Here is a 24,611-nt window from a genome sequence, read left to right on the forward strand (position 1 = left end):
ACACAATATCTGGCAATTAATTTCCAGCAGTAATGCCCATCTGTCTGTGGTGCATGCGTTTGTCCATCACTTCTTGTGTAGCCAGTTGATGTGATAACCGTCTTGTTGATTGGCAGAAATACTTTACCAAAAACCTTCAACTAAATGTTAACTGCAAAGTAGGCTTTACCTGGCAGAAGTATCATTTGTATCTAGTATGTTATTTTCTAGCTTTTCCAGGAAATGAGCAGCAGCTTTTCCAGGAAATGAGCAGCAGCAGTACAGAACCATCATTAGACCTGAACATTAGAAGGCACATTCCTCACTCGCTAGATGCGCAATTACACTGAAGAATGAAAATGTTAGTTTTCTTCCAGACCTAAAAAGAAATGTCTTGCCATGTAGTCAGAACATCCCATTTTGCTCTTTCTCCTTGGGTAATTGTAATTTTGTGAGTAAAAAATAAAAAACAGTACATCATTTGGGAAAATATACCATTTTTTGGGGAGGGGGGGTGTAACAGATTTTATACGGCCCCCTTTAGAGTTGTTTATTAACCATTTTACCAGGTATATTGACAGAAAACAGTGCCCTACTTTCTATTGTACACTAAGGACCCAGGTAAGAGTTGCAGGGGTGAGGCAAAGAGAAGAATGTGCCTATTTGAACACTAGGGGAAAAAAGTTGTAGCTCGTAAGCACTCTTTTTTAAGTAGCTCTCTTGCTAGAAGGTTGGAGACCCTTGTCCTGCTCACTCCAATTCACATATCGCCCCAACAGATCCAGATGACACCATTGCTATTGCACGCCACACTTCCCTTTCCCACATGGAGAAAAGGAACATCTACATGAAGATGCTGTTCATTGACTACAGTTTAGCATTCAACACCATAGTGCCCTCCAAGTTCATCACTAAGCTAAGGACTCTGGGATTGAACACCTCCCTCTTCCTGACGGGTGGTGAGGGTAGGCAACAACACATCTGCCACACTGACCCTCAACACGGGGGCCCCTCAGGGGTGTGTGCTTAGAGCCCTCCTGTAGTCCCTGTTCACCCACGACTGCGTGGCCCCACTCAACTCTAACACCTTCATTGACGACGAGTAAATGCTGCATATCTCAGCTCAAATTGGAAATTACCTTTACATTTCTAGCGCAGTATCTGTAACGCTTCAGCTGATCGTCAACTACAGGAAACAGAGTGACGGGAACGCCCCAATTCACATCAACAGGGCTATAGTGGAGTGGGTTGATATCTTCAAGTTCCTGGGTGTCCACATCATTAAGGACCTATCATGGTCCAAACATACCAACACAACCGTGAAGCGGGCACCACAACGCCTCTTCCCCTTTAGGAGGCCGAAAAGATTTGGCATGGGCCCTCAGATCCTCAAAGTTCTACAGCTGCACCATCTTGTTCTCCCTCTTCTACCGCACGGCAAGCGGTACCAGAGTGCCAAGTCTCAGACCAAAAACCTCCTGAACAGCTTCTACCCCCGGCAGTCGTATGGCTTGAACAGTTAATCAAATGGCTACCTGACTATTTGCATTGACCCCCTTTTTTTGGACAGACTCTCTACCCACACATACATACCACACTGACACTCCAACACACACACACACACACACACACACACACACACACTTTCACATATGCTGCTGCTATGGTTTGTCTATCGTAATTGCCTAGTCACCTTTACCCCTACCTACATGTACATATTAACTCAACATCATCATACCCCTGCACATTGACTCAGTACCAGTACTCCTTGAGCTAGAAATGTAACTCCAAACACGTTTTCAGTAAGAGCAGTTTTTTAGCTGGTTTAACAAAGTTTAGTCATGGGTTGGCAAAAGTGTATACCCATGTCAAAGCTTACCAGCAGTTTTATTCTCTTTTCTACTGTATTTAATTCAATTGGTTTCTGTTGCTAGCGATATTCATATTCACATTATTTTTTTTAAAGAAAATATCCCACACCAGCTGCAATACCTCCAGAGACTCAAAACAAGTTATTTTAGTGTTAATTGGTTAATGTATCCCTTAACGCAGTGGTTCCCAAACTTTAGTCCCGTACCCCTTCAAAACATTCAATCCAGCTGCGTAACCCCTCTAGCACCAGAGTCAGCGCACTTGCAAATGTTTTTTTTTGCAATCATTGTAAGCCTGCCACACACTAAACATAAGAATGAGTGCGAGTTTGTCACAACCTGGCTCGTGGGAAGTGGCAGGGCTCTTATAGGACCAGGGCTTATTATTTAACATCATTATTTAACCATCTTGTATATTAAACCTTATTTGTTTATCGAACAATGTTAATGAGAAGGGTGTGCTTGAAAGGACGCACATAACTCTGCAATGTTGGGTTGTATTGGAGAGTGTGTCAGTCAAATCATTTTCCACACAGTCTGTGCCTGTATTTAGTTTTCATGCTAGTGAGGGCTGAGAATCCACTCTCGCATAGGTACGTGGTTGCAAAGGGCATCAATCTCTTAACAGAGCGATTTGCCAAGGGTAGGATACTCTGAATGCAGATCAAATCACGGATTACAAAAAGAAAACCAGCCCCGTCACGGACCAGGATGTCTTGCTCCCAGGCAGACTAAATACAGTGCCTTGCGAAAGTATTCGGCCCCCTTGAACTTTGCGATCTTTTGCCACATTTCAGGCTTCAAACATAAAGATATAAAACTGTATTTTTTTTGTGAAGAATCAACAACAAGTGGGACACAATCATGAAGTGGAACGACATTTATTGGATATTTCAAACTTTTTTAACAAATCAAAAACTGAAAAATTGGGCGTTCAAAATTATTCAGCCCCTTTACTTTCAGTGCAGCAAACTCTCTCCAGAAGTTCAGTGAGGATCTCTGAATGATCCAATGTTGACCTAAATGACTAATGATGGTAAATACAATCCACCTGTGTGTAATCAAGTCTCCGTATAAATGCACCTGCACTGTGATAGTCTCAGATGTCCGTTAAAAGCGCAGAGAGCATCATGAAGAACAAGGAACACACCAGGCAGGTCCGAGATACTGTTGTGAAGAGGTTTAAAGCCGGATTTGGATACAAAAAGATTTCCCAAGCTTTAAACATCCCATAGGAGCACATGATAATATTGAAATGGAAGGAGTATCAGACCACTGCAAATCTACCAAGACCTGGCCGTCCCTCTAAACTTTCAGCTCATACAAGGAGAAGACTGATCAGAGATGCAGCCAAGAGGCCCATGATCACTCTGGATGAACTGCAGAGATCTACAGCTGAGGTGGGAGACTCTGTCCATAGAACAACAATCAGTCGTATATTGCACAAATCTGGCCTTTATGGAAGAGTGGCAAGAAGAAAGCCATTTCTTAAAGATATCCATAAAAAGTGTCGTTTAAAGTTTGCCACAAGCCACCTGGGAGACACACCAAACATGTGGAAGAAGGTGCTCTGGTCAGATTAAACCAAAATTGAACTTTTTGGCAACAATGCAAAACGTTATGTTTGGCGTAAAAGCAACACAGCTCATCAATCTGAACACACCATCCCCACTGTCAAACATGGTGGTGGCAGCATCATGGTTTGGGCCTGCTTTTCTTCAGCAGGGACAGGGAAGATGGTTAAAATTGATGGGAAGATGGATGGAGCCAAATACAGGACCATTCTGGAAGAAAACCTGATGGAGTCTGCAAAAGACCTGAGACTGGGACCGAGATTTGTCTTCCAACAAGACAATGATCCAAAACATAAAGCAAAATCTACAATGGAATGGTTCAAAAATAAACATGTCCAGGTGTTAGAATCTGTGGAATGAACTAAAAACTGCTGTTCACAAATGCTCTCCATCCAACCTCACTGAGTTCGAGCTGTTTTGCAAGGAGGAATGGGAAAAAAAATTCAGTCTCTCAATGTGCAAAACTGATAGACATACCCCAAGCGACTTAAGTATTAACTTAAGGGGGCTGAATAATTTTGCACACCCAATTTTTCAGTTTTTGATTTGTTAAAAAAAGTTTGAAATAAACAATAAATGTCGTTCCACTTCATGATTGTGTCCTACTTGTTGTTGATTCTTTACAAAAAAATACAGTTTTATATCTTTATGTTTGAAGCCTGAAATGTGGCAAAAGGTTGCAAAGTTCAACGGGGCCGAATACTTTCGCAAGGCACTAACCTTTTTGCCCGCTTTGAGGACAATACAGTGCCACTGACACGGCCTGCAACCAAAACATGCAGACTCTCCTTCACTGCAGCCGAGGTGAGTAAAACATTTAAACGTGTTAACCCTCGCAAGGCTGCAGGCCCAGACGGCATCCCCAGCCGTGCTCTCAGAGCATGCGCAGACCAGCTGGCTGGTGTGTTTACGGACATATTCAATCAATCCCTATCCCAGTCTGCTGTTCCCACATGCTTCAAGAGGGCCACCATTGTTCCTGTTCCCAAGAAAGCTAAGGTAACTGAGCTAAACGACAACCGCAGCGTAGCACTCACTTCCGTCATCATGAAGTGCTTTGAGAGACTAGTCAAGGACCATATCGCCTCCACCCTACCTGACACCCTAGACCCACTCCGATTTGCTTACCGCCCAAATAGGTCCACAGACGATGCAATCTCAACCACACTGCACACTGCCCTAACCCATCTGGACAAGAGGAATACCTATGTGAGAATGCTGTTCATCGACTACAGCTCGGCATATAACACCATAGTACCCTCCAAGTTCGTCATCAAGCTCGAGACCCTGGGTCTCGACCCCGCCCTGTGCAACTGGGTACTGGACTTCCTGACGGGCCGCCCCCAGGTGGTGAGGGTAGGCAACAACATCTCCACCCCGCTGATCCTCAACACTGGGGCCCCACAAGGGTGCGTTCTGAGCCCTCTCCTGTACTCCCTGTTCACCCACGACTGCGTGGCCACGCACGCCTCCAACTCAATCATCAAGTTTGCGGACGACACAACAGTGGTAGGCTTGATTACCAACAACGACGAGACGGCCTACAGGGAGGAGGTGAGGGCCCTCGGAGTGTGGTGTCAGGAAAATAACCTCACACTCAACGTCAACAAAACTAAGGAGATGATTGTGGACTTCAGGAAACAGCAGAAGGAACACCCCCCTATCCACATCGATGGAACAGTAGTGGAGAGGGTAGTAAGTTAAGTTCCTCGGCATACACATCACAGACAAACTGAATTGGTCCACCCACACAGACAGCATCGTGAAGAAGGCGTAGCAGCGCCTCTTCAACCTCAGGAGACTGAAGAAATTCGGCTTGTCACCAAAAGCACTCAAACTTCTACAGATGCACAATCGAGAGCATCCTGGCGGGCTGTATCACCGCCTGGTACGGCAACTGCTCCGCCCACAACCGTAAGGCTCTCCAGAGGGTAGTGAGGTCTGCACAACGCATCACCGGGGGCAAACTACCTGCCCTCCAGGACACCTACACCACCCAATGTTACAGGAAGGCCATAAAGATCATCAAGGACAACAACCACCCGAGCCACTGCCTGTTCACCCCGCTATCATCCAGAAGGCGAGGTCAGTACAGGTGCCTCAAAGCTGGGATCTAGAGACTGAAAAACAGCTTCTATCTCAAGGCCATCAGACTGTTAAACAGCCACCACTAACATTGAGTGGCTGCTGCCAACACACTGACTCAACTCCAGCCACTTTAATAATGGGAATTGATGGGAAATTGTCAAATATATCACTAGCCACTTTAAACAATGCTACCTAATATAATGTTTACATACCCTACATGATTCATCTCATATGTATATGTATATACTGTACTCTATATCATCTACTGCATCTTTATGTAATACATGTATCACTAGCCACTTTAACTATGCCAATTTGTTTACATACTCATCTCATATGTATATACTGCACTCAATACCATCTACTGTATCTTGCATATGCCGCTCTGTACCATCACTCATTCATATATCTTTATGTACATATTCTTTATCCCCCTACACTTGTGTGTATAAGACAGTAGTTTTGGAATTGTTAGTTAGATTACTTGTTGGTTATTACTGCATTGTCGGAACTAGAAGCACAAGCATTTCGCTACACTCGCATTAACATCTGCTAACCATGTGTATGTGACAAATAAAATGATTTTATTTGAAATCCAGAAATCTGGTCACGGCTTCTGATTAAATACAATTTTCACAGAACCGCTTGTTGCAATTTCGATGAGGCTCTCCTGTTCAGATATCGGTAAGGGGACTAGAGGCAAGGGATAACAAATCCAGTTTGTCATCGGTTTGAAAGTTGAAAGTACCTGCGTAATTGCACACCCATCTCACTCATAGCGAAGCACCCATCACATTTGACATTGTCCATAAGCTTGAGTTCATTTGCACACAAAATCATACAACGATGGAAAGACCTGTGTGTTGTCCTTGTTAATGCAGACAGAGAAGAGCTCGAACTTCTTAATCACAGCCTCAATTTTGTCCCGCACACTGAATATAGTTGCGGAGTCCCTGTAATCCTAGATTTAGATCATTTGGGCGAAAAATAACATCACCCAGATAGGCTAGTCGTATAAAACTCATCATGCAAGCGGTCAGACATGTGAAAATTATGGTCAGTAAAAACTAAGCTCGTATCTCTCAATTTAAAACAAAAACATGTCAATACTTTTCCCCTTGATAACCAGCAAAAAGCATTACATTGTCTCTGCCCATATCATTGCATAGTGCAGAAAATGCACACTAGTTCAGGGGCCTTGCTTTAACAAAGTTAACCATTTTCACTGTAGTGTCCAAAACGTCTTTCAAGCTGTCAGGCATTCCCTTGGCAGCAAGAGCCTCTCAGATGCTGCAGTGTAGCCAAGTGGCGTCGGAAGCAACTGCTTGCACGAGCGTTACCACTCCGTCTCCCTGTCATGGCTATTGCGCCATCAGTACAGATGCAAACATGAGCAATAGCAATGTTTGGCTACAGACCGTTAGTGGAATTCCCGTGAGAGTGTAACAGTTAATGTGACTGGATGTTAATTATTTGACCGGGCTACCTATATTTGACGTTATTTCGCTGAACACTAGATGGTTTAACTATATTTTTAGCAGTGAAACGAGGCTACTCAGGCAAGGGGAAATAAACTCACCAAAATGTATAGCCACGTTGGAAAATGTAAAATATATTTTTTAATGTGAATCACATTTTTATTTGGTGTACCCCCAGTACCCCAGTTTGGGAATACCCGTCTTAAAAGGAACTTGAAATGATCCCCACATATAAATGATTTATTCAACCCCATCAACCATTACTAAAGCAACACTTAGTTTTTTGGATGACATTCAGAAACAGGAATACTTGAATAACACTACTGTGAAGCATCAAGAACACAAAGCAATATCAGTCAGGCAGCCAACAAAATATTGAAAGGAACCTGGTACAGGGTAAAATGTAGCCAACATACCCACTGCCGGCCAGCAGGCCCACAGCCGGCCACCTTCCTTACCTGAATGCCAGCTTCATGCTTTCAATTCTGATGGAATCCTTCTTCTTAGGGGTTCCAGAGGACAAAGGCCACTCTTTTCAACGAGCCTGTCCAAGTGTGTTCTTGTATACTAATGAGAACAAAAAAATGATGGCATATGCTTGCGTTGACAACTGCTCTCAATAGCTCATTCTACATCAACTAAACTTGTACAAGTTTGATGTCTTCATCCAGGGATTTTTATTGGTAAACACTGGAACGTTTATACCCCTGGTACAGTACTGGGATGAAAGAACCAAAACAGGAGTTTGAGGAAGTCGAGGGCCAAGGATTTCCACTAGGCTTGCACTGCAGCCTAGCAGGGCGTAAGACTAACTCTGCATCTGCACTCCCTCTCCGTAAGGCCCCTTCAAATAAGCTGCCAAGCTATGGGAAGATAGTTGATTCAAAAACATGACAGCTAATAGCTGTCACTTTCTGAAGTGAATTTGGCAAGAGGATTCCCACAGTAGATGAGAAGCTTTCATAGAAATATTAATAGATTCAGCAGCAAGGGAACAAGGCATTTTGAACATCCGTGGCCCAGTATATCACATTAAAACCATGTTATACCTACAGTGCCTTGCAAAAGTATTCACTCCCCTTGGCACTTTTCCTATTTTGTTGCATTACAACCAGTAATTTAAATTGGATTTCACGTAATGTACATATACAAAATAGCCCAAATTGGTGAAGTGAAAAAAATTACTTGTTTAAAAAAAATGTAAAACTGAAAAGTGGTATGTGCATATGTATTCACCCCCTTTGCTATGAAGCCCCTAAATAAGATCTGGTGCAACCAGTTACCTTCAGAAGTTAGATAATTCGTTAAATAGTGTGCAATCTAAGTGTCACATGATCTCAGTATATATACACACACACACACACACCTTTTCTGAAAGGTGAGTCTGCAACACCACTAAGCAAGGGGCAATATGAAGACCAAGGAGCTCTCCAAACAGGTCAAGGACAAAGTTGTGGAGAAGTACAGATCAGGGTTGGGTTATGAAAAATATCTTAAACTTTGAACATCCCACGGGGGACCAATAAATCCATAATTAAAAAATGTGGCACCACAACAAACCTGCCAAGAGAGGGCCACCCACCAAACTTCACAGACAAGGCAAGGAGGGCATTAATTAGAGAGGCAACAAAGAGACCAAAGATAACCCTGAAGGAGCTGCAAAGCTCCACAGCGTCGATCGAAGTATCTATCCATAGGACTACTTTAAGCTGTATACTCCACAGAGCTGGGCTTTACGGAAGAGTGGACAGAAAAACGCCATTGCTCAAAGAAAAAAAATAAGCAAACACGTTTGGTGTCCAAAAGGCATGTGGGAGACTCCCCAAACATATGGAAGAAGGTACTCTAGTTAGATGAGACTAAAATTGAGCTTTTCGGCCATCAAGGAAAGCACTGTCTGGCACAAACCCAACACCTCTCATCACCCCGAGAATCCCATCCCCGCAGTGAAGCATGGTGGTGGCAACATCATGCTGTGGGGATGTTTTTCATCAGCAGGGACTGGGGGAAACTGGTCAGAATTGAAGGATGCCGCTAAATACAGGGAAATTCTTGAGGGAAACCCGTTTGTCTTCCAGAGATTTGAGACTGGGACGGCGGTTCACCTTCCAGCAGGACAATGACCCGAAGCATACTGTTAAAGAAACACTTGAGTGGTTTAAGGGGAACATTTAAATGTCTTGGAATGGATTAGTCAAAGCCCAGACCTCAATCCAATTGAGAATTTGTGGCATGACTTACAGATTGCTGTACACCAGCGGAACCCATCCAACTTGAAGGAGCTGGAGCAGTTTTGCCTTGAAGAATGGGCAAAACTCCCAGTGGCTAGATGTGCCAAGCTTATACATACATACATACCCCAAGAGACCTGCAGCTGTAATTGCTGCAAAAGGTGGCTCTACAAAGTATTGACTTTGGGGGGGGGTGAATGCATGCTCAAGTTCTCAGATTTTATTTGTTTCACACAAAAATATGAATCTTCAAAGGGAAAGGCATGCTGGGTAAATGAAATGAAACAACCCCCCCCCTTTTTTAAATTCCAGGTTGGAAATTCAAAAATAGGAAAAATGCCAAGGGGATGAATACTTTTGCAAGCCACTGTAAGTAAGTAAAAGCACAGAATGCTGCTTAAACCACATCTATCGTGAGGTGGCAGAGAGCTCAGAAATAAGCTTCATGGTCAATTAGGATGGGAGGCAGACGTGAGTGTTTAGATGAGACGAAGGTGGGGTATCTACTACACTTCAACAACCCTCAGTCACTGAGAATGTATATTCTCCACATCATAATGTCAACAGTCTTCCACATTCCATGGACACAAGAACAGAAACAAAAAACAAAACCCAAGCTCCACTTTAACATAACTCCTATATTTTACACGTGAATACAATGCTTAAAATAAAAAAAGGTTTTCATTGAAAAAAAAAACAATTAAAAAAGTATTAGAAACATTCACGTGGTACGTTGCCATCTCAGTCTGTTGGGAACAACATGGTCACAGATTTCCCCTTCAGTACAAGCTCTCCAATAATTCTCTATGCTGCACTGCTACGTCCCATGGCAGATCACTTTTAACTTAAAGAACAATTATGATAATAATACTATTAACAATAAACAGAGAGACCAGATAAAAACAAAACATATACATTAACTCAACAAAGGTCATAAATATATTAGTCACTCAAAAGAGAGTGTGTTATCTTCCCTGATGGTGAGAGAACTCTTAGTGCACAGCATCATGACAGGCTGGTGCAGTAGAGGCCAGTCCATTGTCAAATCATTAGAATCAGAGGACAGTGACCAGAATGGGCTGTAACAGCAATAACAACTTAATATGCCAAGCTGAGGCACTGACCGAGGAAGCCAAGTGAAGAATTCCTGACATGAGGGTTGGAGTATTCCAGGTTTAAAAAATCCTTAAGGGTGCAGAAGACTGTCCACTCTGTTGTCCACAGGTGGGTCTCTGATCATCTCATACTCTGTACGTTTCACTTCAAGAACGACTGCGGTCCTCTTGGGTTCCCACTAGCATTTTGCTGTATAACTTTTGTTGCTCCTCTTTGAATGCATCTTTTACTTTCCCTCGCTTTAAACCGCCATCCCTACAAAGCAACATCATTCACAAATCCATTACACAGTACTCTGTGATGCTCACACAGGGATACAGCTGAGCAAAACTAAGTTGGGTTTAACAATGACACAGACCTGATATTATAAGCCTATAACCCATGTGTACATATGTTCACAGATGTTTGCTATGGGTTACTCACCATAGCAAGTCCACCAGCCCTCCTTGCCTGGCGATAGCTGCTTTGACCCGACTGGCAAACTGGACTGCATCCTCGCCTTCCTGTTCAGAAAGGAAAACAAAGATGAAGACCAGGTTGACACACAAAGGGGACTGGGCCACCTGAGCATCAGACATGTGCTGGAAAGGGTCTCAGTGCACATAATGTATGAAGGACCTATCCTATTCAATGGCTACAGCCACTAACGGGCAAAATTGGCATATTGTAGTATAGTATCAAGTAAATTGACAAACTGGGATATCAAATCAAGCACAGTGCAATTCATGGGCCATGCATCAAGAGGACAGAAGAATCTCTAAAAATGGAGTGTTCTGATTCTGTGTGACTATGATCTCCAGGTTACAAAGAGACTGGAGAAGATGGCTGCCCCAAATGTCTGCACCAAGTACTAGTTTCCATTCAAGCAGCAAGTGGAAAATGTATTCAAAGGGCAGGACACCTCTGAGGACCAGTTGGATCAAAGCCCAAGTTTCTTCAACTCTGACATTTAAAGAAAAATGTCCCAATCTTCCCTCCCTCTGCTTTCTACATCAAAATGGGACAGTCGTCGGTCAATGGCCAGGGCCACAAAGCTAGCCAACCCCTGCCGCTGAACATGTTGTTTTAGAAGTGGGTGGTAGTACTCAACTCTTTCCTGTTATTCATGAGCCAGGTCTGACCAAGTTCACATCCACACCCGGCTCAAAATACTAAAATCATTATACCAAGTCACACACAATGGTCATCCACAATCCTGGTACAAATTGCGTTGTCAAGCTCTGGTTGTGCAATCAGCATGAATGTACTGTGAAAGACAACCTAAAATGAAACAAACCAACAAGTTCATAAGCCAGCGCGTCTAAAGGAGGCAGCCATACTAGCATCTCAAAATACTGATTTGAATCATATTTCCTCAGAATCAGGGGTGGAAGCTGAGAGGCTATCAACCGTAAAATGTTCATGAGATGAATGCTGATTTGAAAACACACTGAGAGCAGGATTTATTTGCATCACCAAATGCAAACTCTGGGTAGCTTGAACATAACCTAGGTAAATCATGCAAGGCTAAGGTCAAAGGAAGGTGTGCATCATATGCATCCATTCAATATGACCTACTGGTGTATTGAAATGATAGATTGCACAATAATATCAACCACATAAAACAGCCAACTTCAGGGAGGTTAGCTTGACTACACAAATGTTTTTTATTTTACCAGGTAGGCTAGTTGAGAACAAGTTCTCATTTAGCAAACGACCACCCCTCATCACTGTCAAACGCTCCCTAAAACACTTCTGCGAGCAGGGCTTTCTAATCGACCTGGCCGGGGTATCCTGGAATGACATTGACCTCATCCCGACAGTAGAGGATGCCTGGTTATTCTTTAAAAGTGCCTTCCTCACCGTCTTAAATAGGCATGCCCCATTCAAAAAAAAATTAGAACCAGGAATAGATATAGCCCATGGTTCACTCCAGACCGGTCTGCCCTTGGCCAGCACAAAAACATCCGTTCTGCATTAGCATTGAATAGCCCCCGTGATATGCAACTTTTCAAGGAAGTTAGGAACCATTATACACAGGCAGTTAGGAAAGCTCAGGCTAACTGCCCGGCACCCTCCACAGCAACCCGCCCAAGCCCCCACCATTTCTCCTTCACCCATATCCAGATAGCTGATGTTCTGAAAGAGCTGCAAAATCTGGACCCCTACAAATCAACAGGGCTAGACCATCTGGATTATCTGCCTAAATTGTTGCAACCCCTATTACTAGCCTGTTCAACCTCTCTTTCGTATCGTCTGAGATTCCCAAAGATTGGAAAGCTGCCTCGGTCATCCCCCTCTTCAAAGGGGGAGACACTCTAGACCCAAACTGCTACAGACCTATATCTATCCTACCCTGCATCTCTAAGGTCTTCGAAAGCCAAGTTAACAAACAGATCCCTGACCATTTTGAATCACATCGTACCTTCTCCGCTATGCAATCTGGTTTCCGAGGTGGTCATGGGTGGACCTCAGCCACGCTCAAGGTCCTAAACGATATCATAACCGCCATCGATAAGAGACATTACTGTGCAGCTGTATTCATCGACCTGGCCAGGGCTTTCGACTGTCAATCACCACATCCTCATCGGCAGACACGACAGCCTTGGTTTCTCAAATGATTGCCTCGCCTGGTTTACCAACTACTTCTCTGATAGAGCTCAGTGTGTCAAATCGGAGGGCCTGTTGTCCGGACCTCTGGCAGTCTCTATGGGGGTGCCACAGGGTTCAAGTCTCGGGCAGACTCTCTTCTCTGTATACATCAATAATGTCGCTCTTGCTGCTGGTGATTCTCTGATCCACCTCTACGCAGACGACATCGTTCTGTATACTTCTGGCCCATCTTTGGACACTTAACTAACCTCCAGACGAGCTTCAATGCCATACAGCTCTCCTTCCGTGGCCTCCAACACCTCTTAAACGCAAATAAAACTAAATGCATGCTATTCAACCGATCATTGCCCGCCCATCCAGCATCACTACTCTGGACGGCTCTGACTTAAAATACGTGGATAACTACAAATACCTAGGTGTCTGGCTAGACTAAACTCTCCTTCCAGACTCACATTAAGCATCTCCAATCAAAAATTTAATCTAGAATCGTCTTCCTATTTCGCAACAACTGACCCTCCTACCGATCCTTGACTTCGGCGATGTCATCTATAAAATAGCCTGGGGTGTAAAGGAGCAACATAAATAAAATGACAGTATGGGGATGAGGTAGTTGGATGGGCTATTTACAGATGAGCTATGTACAGGTGCAGTGATGTGAGCTGCTCTGACAGCTGGTACTTAAAGCTAGTGAGGGAGATATGAGTCTCCAGCTTCTGTAATTTTTGCAATTCGTTCCAATCATTGGCAGCAGAGAACTGGAGTGGAAAGGTGACCAAAGGAGGAGTTGGCTTTGGGGGTGACCAGTGAGATATACCTGCTGGAGCGTGTGCTACGAGTGGGTGCTGCTATGGTGACCAGTGACCTGAGATAAAGCAAGGCTTTACCTAGCAAAGACTTATAGATGACCTGAAGCCAGTGGGTTTGGCGACGAATATGAAGTGAGGGCCAGCCAACGAGAGCATACAGGTCGCAGTGGTGGGTAGTATATGGGGCTTTGGTGACAAAACGGTTGGCAATGTTATAGGCTGCATCCAATTTGCTGAGTAGAGTGTTGGAGGTTATTTTGTAAATGCCATCGCCAAAGTCAAGGATCGGCAGGATAGTCAGTTTTACAAGGGTATGTTTGGCAGCATGAGTAAAGGATGCTTTGTTGCGAAATAGGAAGCAGATTCTAGATTTAATTTTGGATTGGAGATGCTTAATGTGAGTCTGGAAGGAGAGTTTACAGTCTATTGGTAGTTGTCCACAAGTCATAACCGTCCAGAGTAGTGATGCTGGACGGGCGGGCAGCGATCAATTGAAGAGCATGCATTTAGTTTTACTTACATTTAAAAGCAGTTGGAGGCCACGGAAGGGGAGATGTATGGCATTGAAGCTCACCTGGAGGTTAGTTAACACAGTATCCAAATAAGGGCCAGAAGTATACAGAATGGTGTCGTCTGCTTAGAGGTGGATCAGAGAATCACCAGCAGCAAGAGCTACATCATTGATGTTTACAGAGAAAAGAGTCGGCCCTCCGATTGAACACTGTGGCACCCCCATAGAGACTGCCAGAGGTCCGGACAACAGGCCCTCCGATTTGACACACGGAACTCTGAGAAGTATTGGTGAACCAGGCGAGGCAGTCATTTGAGAAACCAAGGCTGTTGAGTCTGCCGATAAGAATGTGGTGATTGACAGAGTCGAAAACCTTGTCCAGGTTGATGAATACAGCTGCACAGTATTGTCTCTTATCGATGGTGGTTATGATATCGTTTAGGACCTTGAGCGTGGCTGAGGTGCACCCATGACCAGCTCGGAAACCAGATTGCATAGCAGAGACGGTATGGTGGGATTCGAAATGGTCAATCTGTTTGTTAACTTGGCTTTCAAAGACCCTAGAAAGGCAGGGTAGGATAGATATAGGTTTGTAGCAGTTTGGGTCTGGAGTGTCTCCCCCTTTGAGGAGGGGGATGACCGCCGCAGCTTTCCAATCTTTGGGGATCTCAGACATTACGAAAGAGGTTGAACAGGCTAGTAAATAGGGGTTGCAAACATTTCGGCGGATCATTTTAGAAAGAGAGGGTCCAGATTGTCTAGCCCGGCTGATTTGTAGGGGTCCAGATTTTGCAGCTCATTCAGAACATCAGCTATCTGGATTTGGGTGATGGAGAAATGGGGAGGCTTGGGCAAGTTGCTGTGGGGGGCACAGGGCTGTTGACCGGGGTAGGGGTAGCCAGGTGGAAAGCAAGGCCAGCAGTAGAAAAATGTTTATTTAAATTCTCAATTATCACAGATTTATCGGTGGTGACTATGTTTCCTAGCCTCAGTAAAGTGGGAGGTGCTCTTATTCTCCATAGACTTTACAGTGTTACACAACTTTTTGGAGTTTGTGCTACAGGATGCACATTTCTGTTTGAAAAAGCTAGCCTTAGCTTTCCTAACTGCCTGTGTATATTGGTTCCTAACTTCCCAGAAAAGTTGCAAATCACGGGGGCTAGTCGATGCTACTGCAGTATGCCATAGGATGTTTTTGTGCTGGTCAAGGGCAGTCAGGTCTGGAGTGAACCAAGGGCTATATCTATTCCTGGTTCTACATTTTTTGAAATGGGTCGTGCTTTACAGTATTAATTTTACTGAGGCTAGAGTGTGCTAATCAAATATCATGTTCCAGCCATCATTAAACAACGCACAATTGCCAGTCAAAAACGCCACTGAGCTTAGGGTCTTGAATCAATGTCAAAGCAACCCTTAAGCCTTTTAGCGATATTTTCAAGAAGATGGATTTTAAAAAGAAAACGGTGAGGTTGTTCCCAGACTAACCTCTCTGGTCATGGGTGGCAGGTACCACACACTGCACACAATGGCCCAGCTGCTCATCATCCTCAGCAGGTGGTTGACCATCCCAAACTGGCTGCTGTTCCAGAAGGCATCTCCAAAGCGGGGGTCGTACTGTTGGGACCGGAGGGACAGGGACATTGATTAATACTGGGAGACCGGTAAACACATCACACGCAAGCGCTCATGACACACACTCACCTTGATTGCCACAGGGTAGACTGTGGAGCCAATCTCAAAGCTGCCTTTTTTAAACATCATTACTGAAGTGTTGTTGATGCAGGTGCCTATGGGGAAAAGTCAATGTTAACAAATTGGGATAGGAAATTATATTAAAGCGAACTTAGTCACATTTCCACAATAGAAATGCAGTAATCAACACTACTGTAACTTGTGTTCAAAGCAGTAACTAAGGAAAAACAAAAACGACTCACCTTCGGGGAAAATGAGAATAGGAAGTTTAGTTGTGTCTTCTACATGATCACTCAATCTGCAACACAAGAGGTGTTGTAAGTGTACAGTAGAACTGGGCTATATGGACAAATCTATATCCCGATAAATTAACTGAATTCTCATGATAGAACAATAATGTGCACCAGTTACTTTTGTATACTTGTAATTGCTACTACTACTTTGAATGTTGTAGTTAGCAATTGCCCAAATTAAAGACTTATTTCAAACTTCACATTTCTCTAGTATAGGCTACTTATCGTTATGTCTTCGATGAGTGGTCGGTTTGGTTGGTGTCAAATTTTAGATTTAAGTATATTGATTAGATACAGCTTGACTAGTCTTTACCAATACAAACACTAAACCCAAAATAGTCGTTAAATCAAAACATGGTCACAGTAAACCGTCAATGGATTTGTCAATTATCTATTTATACTTTATACTTTATTTATACTATACAAAAAAACGCAACATGCAACTGAGTTACAGTTCATATAAGGAAATCAGTCAATTTAAATAAATTCATCAGGCCCTAATCTATATATTTCACATGACTGGGAAAGAGCGCAGCCATGGGTGGGCCTGGGAGTCCATAGGCCCACAAACTTGGGAAGCCAGGCCCAGCCAATCGTAATGAGTTAATCCCCACAAAAGGGCTTTATTACAGACAAATACTCAGTCAAGGTGGCTGGTCTCAGACGAATCCGCTGGGGAAGACGCTAGATGTGGAGTTCCTGGCCTGGTTATATGTGATCTGTGGTTGTGAGGCCGGTTTGAGGTGGCTTATGGTAGAGAAATGAACATTCAATTATCTGGCAACAGCTCTGGTGGACATTCCTGCAGTCAGCATGCCAATCTCATGCTCCCTTAAAACGTGAGACATCTGTGGCATTGTGTTTGTATGGCAAAACTGAACATTTTAGAGTGGCCTTTTATTGTCCCCAGCACAAGGTGCACCTACCTGTGCAATGATCATGCTGTTTAATCAGCTTCTTGATATGCCACACCTGTCATGTGGATGGATTAACTTGGCAAAGGAGAAATGCTCACTAACAGGGATGTAAACAAATTTGTGCACAAAATTTGAGAATAAGTTTATACATTCTGAAAACTTATGGGATCTTTTATTTCAGCTCATGAAACTAACACTTTACATGTTGCGTTTATATTTGTTCAGTATAGATTCTTTAGGTCTTAGCTAAGGTACAGCTGAGTTAGCCTGGCTGACACGACTAACGTGGTACACAGCGAGGTTGAGCTGTGCCCCCCACAGGTCTGCACAGGATTCTTTTTTGTGCGTATGTATTTGCTTAGAAATAGAGCGAGCTTTGATTGGTTCTCTCAAACTTATTTTTGGGTGGGAAAGACTGAACCAACCAGTAAATGCACAGCCCCCTTTATAATTGACGCATCGTGCCGACATCAAGCAGCTTCCGAAACTCTAGTCAGGAGGACCGAGTTTGGTACCTACCAGACTCGAGCGGAGTGACTTCCAACCCAAAAGTGCAGATGTGCATTACTACCTTTTGGCCACTAGATGTCGGTCTTTGACTTCAGAGCGTTCAAACCAAATGTGTGGACAGGCTTTCACCATAGACTTCTGGATTACGCCCATCAAACCACCATGGATTTGCCCAACCTGGAATAGACGCACACACATGTGTGGTTTAACAAACATCTGATGATACAGGTCAACAATCTCACACTTGCCTCTTTAAAATACTATTTTAATTCTAAATTTTTTGGTAAATTCTCAGTAAGAAAATTTGAGAGCTTGCTTCTAAAATATTTTGTGTTATGGTAGTAAGTAGCACACCAGTAACGTTCTAATTTTAACACTAACTCAATGATTGACAGCAGTCATTCAGTGCTGTGGTAGGTAGCATTGTGTCTGACTGCTGTTGCTGTTCATCATGGGCCTTACCATTGCATAGCAGCCATCACTGGCCAAGATGATGACGTCGATGGGTGAGGTGTGGTTGGCCACACAGATCCCTCCATTCTTGGGCTTGTTTTCACTGGGAGGATAGATAGAGAGAGAGGACAGGATGAGTATCAGTAAACAAGACATTATCAGGAAATGACCATTCCAGTATAAACTAGATCCTAAGAAACCTGTGGATGATGGAAAATGGGTTTGAGGGAGAAGCCAGGCTCCCTCTCCCTCACCCCTCCCTAATTAACATGACCGTGAGAGAAGACAAATGATGTTGGCATCCAAAGCCTGACCCCCTGAACATGGACTGGAGTACGAGGTGACATTCAGGAGATAAATGGTGATCATGTTGTATTGTTTCCAAAACAGAGCCCCTCTTACACCACTTTTCGAATTTAGACTAATCAATCACAAATTGTAGCATATACTAATGTAGAGTCAGGTAAATATAAATAATCTGATTAACTTCCTGTACTACTTCCTGCTGAGCTGTGCCAGCCAGCCTGAACTGTAGGTCTCACCATGGGTCTCTTGACAAACAGTTCCCCCAGAGCACAGGCTACAACACTGTGGGTGTTAAACCCATAACAGTCTAAGCTCTGTCTAAGCTGGGGGAGGGGTTCTACTAAGTTATATGGAATTGTTTTAAAATCAGGTCATACCAAGGATCATTCAGCTATTTGATTTTGAATTTAAAGACCCCTTGAAAGTATATTTTAAAAAGTATGATAAATAAATGTAGGGTCTTAATGCTATTAGCCCATACAAACATTGAATAAGAGATTCACTACACGGAACAGAAATCTAAAAGGAAGTCTGTTCTGAAGTGTCTGTCCTATATCTGAAAGATGTTTAGAAAAATATATATATTTTTGCATGTATTTTGGCACTAAACAGTCCCCATATTCGGAAAGTACAGTCTTGGCCAAAGGTTTTGAGAATGACACAAATATTAATTTCCACAACGTTTGCTGCTTCAGTGTCTTTAGATATTTTTGTCAGATGTTACTATGGAATATTGAAGTATAATTACAAGCATTTCATAAGTTTCAAAGGCTTTTATTGACAATTACATGAAGTTGATGCAAAGAGTCAATATTTGCAGTGTTGACACTTCTTTTTCAAGACCTCTGCTATCTGCCCTGGCATGCTGTCAATTAACTTCTGGGCCACATCCTGACTGATGTCAGCCCATTCTTGCTTAATCAATGCTTGGAGTTTGTCAGAATTTGTGAGTTTGTCCACCCGCCTCTTGAGGATTGACCACAAATTCTCAATGGGATTAAGGTCTAGGTAGTTTCCTGGCCATGGACCCAAAATATCGATGTTTTGTTCCCCGAGCCACTTAGTTATTACTTTTGCCTTATGGCAAGGTGCTCCATCATGCTGTAAAAGGCATTGTTCGTCACCAAACTGTTCCTGGATGGTTGGGAGAAGTTGCTCTCGGAGGATGTGTTGGTACCATTCTTTATTCATGGCTGTGTTCTTAGGCAAAATTGTGAGTGATCCCACTCCCTTGGCTGAGAAGCAACCCCACACATGGTCTCAGAATGCTTTACTGTTGGCATGACACAGGACTGATGGTAGCGCCCATCTTGTCTTCTCTGGACAAGCTTTTTTCCAGATGCCCCAAACATTCAGAAAGGGGATTGAGAGAAAATGACTTTACCCCAGTCCTCAACAGTCCAATCCCTGTACCTTGTGCAGAATATCAGTCTGTCCCACTTTCTTGGGCACCCTGAAGCCTTCTTCACAACAATTGAACCGCTATCCTTGAAGTTCTTGATGCGTTAAATGGTTGATTCAGGTGCAATCTTACTGGCAGCAATATCTGTGAAGCCCTTTTTGTGCAAAGCAATGATGACAGCACATATTTCCTTATAGGTAACCATGCTTGATAGAGGAAGAACAATGATTCCAAGCACCACCCTCCTTTTCAAGCTTCCAGTCTGGGTAGCCTAGTGGTTAGAGCGTTGGACTATTAACCGAAAGGTTGCAAGTTCAAATCCCCGAGCAGACAAGGTACAAATCTGTCGTTCTACCCACTGTTCCTAGGCCGTCATAGTTAAATAAAGGTTAAAAAAATAACAAAATAAATACATTCGAACTCAAACAGCATGAAAGAGTGATCTCCAGCCTTGTCAACACTCACACCTGTGTTAACGAGAGAATCACTGACATGATGTCAGCTGGTCCTTTTGTGGCAAGGCTGAAATGCAGTGGAAATGTTTTTGGGGGATTCAGGTCATTTGCATGGCAAAGGGGGACTTTGCAATTAATTGCAATTCATGTCATAACATTCTGGAGTATATGCAAATTGCCATCATACAAACTGAGGCAGCAAACGTTTGGCCACAACTATGTCCACATTGTTAAGTTATAGCCTTATTCTAAAATTGATTGAGAAAATATTTAAATTGACAAACAATACCCCATAACGATGATGAAAACAGGTTTAGAATTTAGCAAATTTTATAAAAAAGACAGAAATACCTTATTTACATAAGTATTAGTCCCTTTGCTAGGAGACTTGAAATTGAGCTCAGGCGGATCCTGTTTCCATTGATCATCCTTGAGATATTTCTACAACTTGGGAGTCCCTGAATTGGAGTCCCCTGAACTCTGAGCTAAATGTCAGGTGTCACGTCTGGAGGAAACCTGGCACCATCCCAACGGTGAAGCATGCATCATGCTGTGGGGATGTTTTTCAGCGGCAGGGACTGGGAAACAACTCAGGATCAAGGGAAAGATGAACGGCGCAAAGAGATCCTTAACGAAGTCCTGAGCGCTATGGAGCAGATTGTGGCGAATGTTCTCAGACTGGGGCCAAGGTTCACCTTCCAACAGAACAATGACCCAAAGCACACAGCCAAGACAAAACAGGAGTGGCTTCGAGACAAGTCTCAATGTCCCCGAGTGGCCCAGACAGAGCCCGGACTTGAACCCAATCAAACATCTCTGGAGAGACCTCAAAATAGCTGTGCAGCAACGCTCTCCATCCAACCTGATATCTTGAGAGGATCTGCAGAGAAGAATGGGAGAAACTCCCCAAATACAGGTGTGTCAAGCTTGCAGGCTGTAATCGCTGCCAAATGTGCTTCAACAAAGTGCTAAGTAAGAGGTCTGAATACTTCATTTTTTTTATATAAATGAGCAAAAATATCAACCTGTTCTTGTTTTGTCATTATGCAGTATAGTGTGTAGACAAAATATTTTTTTCCCCCCACATCAATCAATCTCAGAATAAGGCTGTAAAAAAATATGGGTGAAAAAAAATCAAGGGGTCTGAATGCACTATACTTCCATTATTTATTTTGACCGTTCGGGAGTCTTTCCATAGAGGGGTCATAATAGTTTATAGGCCAAACTGTTCGGACATCACAGACAATTTTGTGAGAAGACCAATTTTCGGGATGTCTCATGGTCTGACAAACACTGCTGCTCACTGTTACCTTTGACAGCAGATGCAGAAGTGGGATTTATTTAATTAACAGATTTTCACCGGGTGGGAACATCGGGTTTTTAATGCCCAAACAATGAAGGCTTTTCTGATGTTTCTCTGGCGCTAGTGCCTTTAGTGACACCTAGCCTGGTAAAGTCCGTGGCAACAGTTTGTGCTGGGTTCCTCTCAGGGTAGTCTACCCCAGACCTAGATTAAATGTGATTGCCTTGTTCAAATCACCAAACGGGCAAAGCAACAATACAGGACTATGATCAAATCCTACTACTCCGGCTCTGACGCTCGTTGGATGTGGCAGGGCTTGCAAACTATCACGGATTACAAAGGGGAACCCAGCCGTGAGTTGCCCAATGACTCAAGCCTAACAGAAGAGCTAAATGCCTTCTGTTTGCTTTGAGGCAAGCAGCACTGAACCATGCATGAGAGCGCCAGCTGTTCCGGATGACTGTGTGATCACGCTCGCAGTAGTGGATGTGAGTAAGACCTTTAAACAGGTATAATTCACAAGGCCAGACGGATTACCAGGACGCCTACTCAGAGCATGCGCTGACCAGCTGGCAAGTGTCTTCACTGACATTTTCTACTGCTCCCTGACCTAGTCTGTCATACCAACATGTCCCAAGCAGACAACCATAGTCCCTGTGCCAAAGAACGCCATGGTAACTTGTCTAAATGACTATTGCCCTGGACCACTCACATCTGTCGCCATGAAATGCTTTGAAAGGCTGGTCATGGCTCACATCAACACCATCATCCTAGCCACCCTGAACCCACTCCAATACCAACCCAACAGATCCACAGATGACACTATTGCACTCCATACTGCTCTTTGCCACCTATGTGAGAATTCCGTTTTTGACTAAAGCTCAGCTTTCAACACTATAGTGATGAGCTTGGAGGGCACTAAGCTAAGGACCCTGGGACTGGACAACTCCCTCCACAACTGGATCCTGGACCTCCTGACATGCCGCCCTGAGGTGGTGAGAGTAGGCAACAACAAGTCCACCACGCTGGACCCTCAGGGGTACGTGCCTAGTCCCATCCTGTACTCCCTGTTCAACCACGATTGTGTGGCTGCGCACGACTCCAACACCATCATTACATTTTCCGACAACACAGGCCTGATCACCGACGACAATGAGAGCCTATAGGGAGGAGATCAGAGATCTGGCAGTGTGCTGCCAGAACAATGACCTCTCCCTCAGCAAGACAAAGGAGCTGATCGTGGACTACAGGAAATGGAGGGCCAAGCATGCACCCATTCACATTGACAGTGGGTATAGCAGAGTGGGTCGAGAGCTTCAAGTTCCTCGGTGTCCACATCACTCAGGATCTATCATGGTCCACACACACCAACACCGTCATGAAGAGGGCACAACAATGCCTCTTCCTCATCAGGAGGCTGAAAAGATTTGGCATGGGCCCTTAGATCCTCAAAGTTCTACAGCTGCACCATTGAGAGCATCTTGACTAGCTGCATCACCGCTTGGTATGGCAACTGCTGCTTTGCATCCGACCGCGCTACAGAGTGTAGTGCCTACAGCCCAGTAAATCACTAAGGCCGAGCTCCCTGCCATCCAGGACCTCTATATGTATCAGGCAGTGTCAGAGGAAGGACCTAAAAATTGTCAAAGACTCCAGCCACCCAAGTCATAGACTTCTCTGCTACCGCACAGAAAGTGGTATCGATACACCAGGTCTGGAACCAATAGGACCCTGAATAGCTACTACCCCCAAGCCATAAGATGGCTAAATAGTTAGTCCAGTTTACCATCTGCATTTTACCTTTTTGCACTAACTAGGGATGTACGATATAAATTCGGTGAACATATCGGAATCAGCCGATATTAGCTAAAAATGCCAACATCGGTGTCGGCCCGATGTCTAGTTTTACGTCGATGTTAAAAACCGATGTCAAAGCTAACATGCATACCTACATGACGTAATAACGCCACGTAAAATGTTACACTACACGTGCAACACAGCATTCCTAACCTAGCCCGCACAATGTCTGCTGTGTGGCTTGAGCGGTCAACAAGTTGAGCAGTCATTTGAAAGTGTAAGAACATTTCAGCGAGACAACTCAAAAGGCAAAATCCATTAAAACACCAAGATAATGGAATTCATTGCCCTTGACAATCAGCCGTTCTCTATTGTGGGTGATGTTGGCTTTCGCAAACTGGTCGAGCACCAGTACACACTACCAACTGCACTATTTTTCAGATGTTGCCCTACCGGAGTTACACAGTAATAGTGTCACTGCTATTAGCTTCACGACATACATACTGTGGAACGCTGTTTGGGTATTTGCATGTCAAAAAAAAAAATACAGTAGCACTGTCAAAGCTGCACAAAAAAAAGTCTGCAAACACCGGCCACGAACGATGTGTTTACAATACCGCGTTGGTAATAAAGCATCATTTGTTCAACCGCAATTTCTGGGGTAGCTAGCTAGCACCAATACAACCAGCCTGATAACAATGAACAGTAGAAACTGAGTAATTTTCATTATTCTTAGCAATGATTTAGGAATCCTTGTGTGTAAGTATTAGCAGGGCGGCTTGGTTGGGTTGTGTATTGGAGGACGTATGACTTTCGACCTTTGTCTCTCCCGAGCCCGTACGGGAGTTGTAGCGATGAGACAAGATAGTAGCTACTAACAATTGGATACCACGAAATTGGGGAGAAAAAGGGGGTAAAACTTTTGGTCAGTGTGGTATGTGTGTAACCTTGATATAACTAGGCAAGTCAGTTCCTATTTACAATGACGGCCCGGACAATGCTGGACCAATTGTGCGCCGCCCTATGGGACTCCCAATCACGGCCAGATGCATCAACATGCTTTCCATGTGTATGCCTAGTGGTTGCTGCTTACCTGTCGTGGTAGGTGATGATGGCAGTGAGCGCTCTGACACAGATACGGTAACACATCAGATGCACCTGCTCACTGAGGAAGTTCTTCATCCTTCAGGAAGAAGACAGGAAACAGCTTGGTACCTGGCAACACCAATGTTGTTAC

At 43.9% G+C, this 24,611-nt stretch overlaps 1 protein-coding gene across 3 annotated transcripts in view; it reads right to left on the reverse strand.

Annotated features, from left to right (window-relative positions):
- Positions 1 to 9,839: 9,839 nt before the first annotated feature.
- LOC118358340 (glycerol-3-phosphate acyltransferase 4-like) overlaps positions 9,840 to 24,611 on the reverse strand; it is a 31,432-nt gene continuing 16,660 nt past the window's right edge. For 2 of the 3 annotated variants that reach the window (XM_035736057.1, XM_035736058.2), the window contains 8 exons: positions 24,468 to 24,557; positions 18,121 to 18,214; positions 17,720 to 17,835; positions 16,181 to 16,236; positions 15,948 to 16,033; positions 15,732 to 15,860; positions 10,761 to 10,840; positions 9,840 to 10,592 (listed from right to left, as the gene is read on the reverse strand). In XM_035736057.1, coding sequence (XP_035591950.1) covers positions 10,484 to 10,592; positions 10,761 to 10,840; positions 15,732 to 15,860; positions 15,948 to 16,033; positions 16,181 to 16,236; positions 17,720 to 17,835; positions 18,121 to 18,214; positions 24,468 to 24,557 — 760 coding nt within the window. In that variant the 3' untranslated portion in view covers positions 9,840 to 10,483. Of the gene's footprint in view, positions 10,593 to 10,760; positions 10,841 to 15,731; positions 15,861 to 15,947; positions 16,034 to 16,180; positions 16,237 to 17,719; positions 17,836 to 18,120; positions 18,215 to 24,467; positions 24,590 to 24,611 lie in introns of all 3 variants that reach the window. The other variant, XM_035736060.2, reaches the window with a different exon arrangement.

This window comes from Oncorhynchus keta, chromosome 25 (assembly GCF_023373465.1).
Source record: "Oncorhynchus keta strain PuntledgeMale-10-30-2019 chromosome 25, Oket_V2, whole genome shotgun sequence".
In the NCBI taxonomy this organism is placed as follows: domain Eukaryota; kingdom Metazoa; phylum Chordata; class Actinopteri; order Salmoniformes; family Salmonidae; genus Oncorhynchus; species Oncorhynchus keta.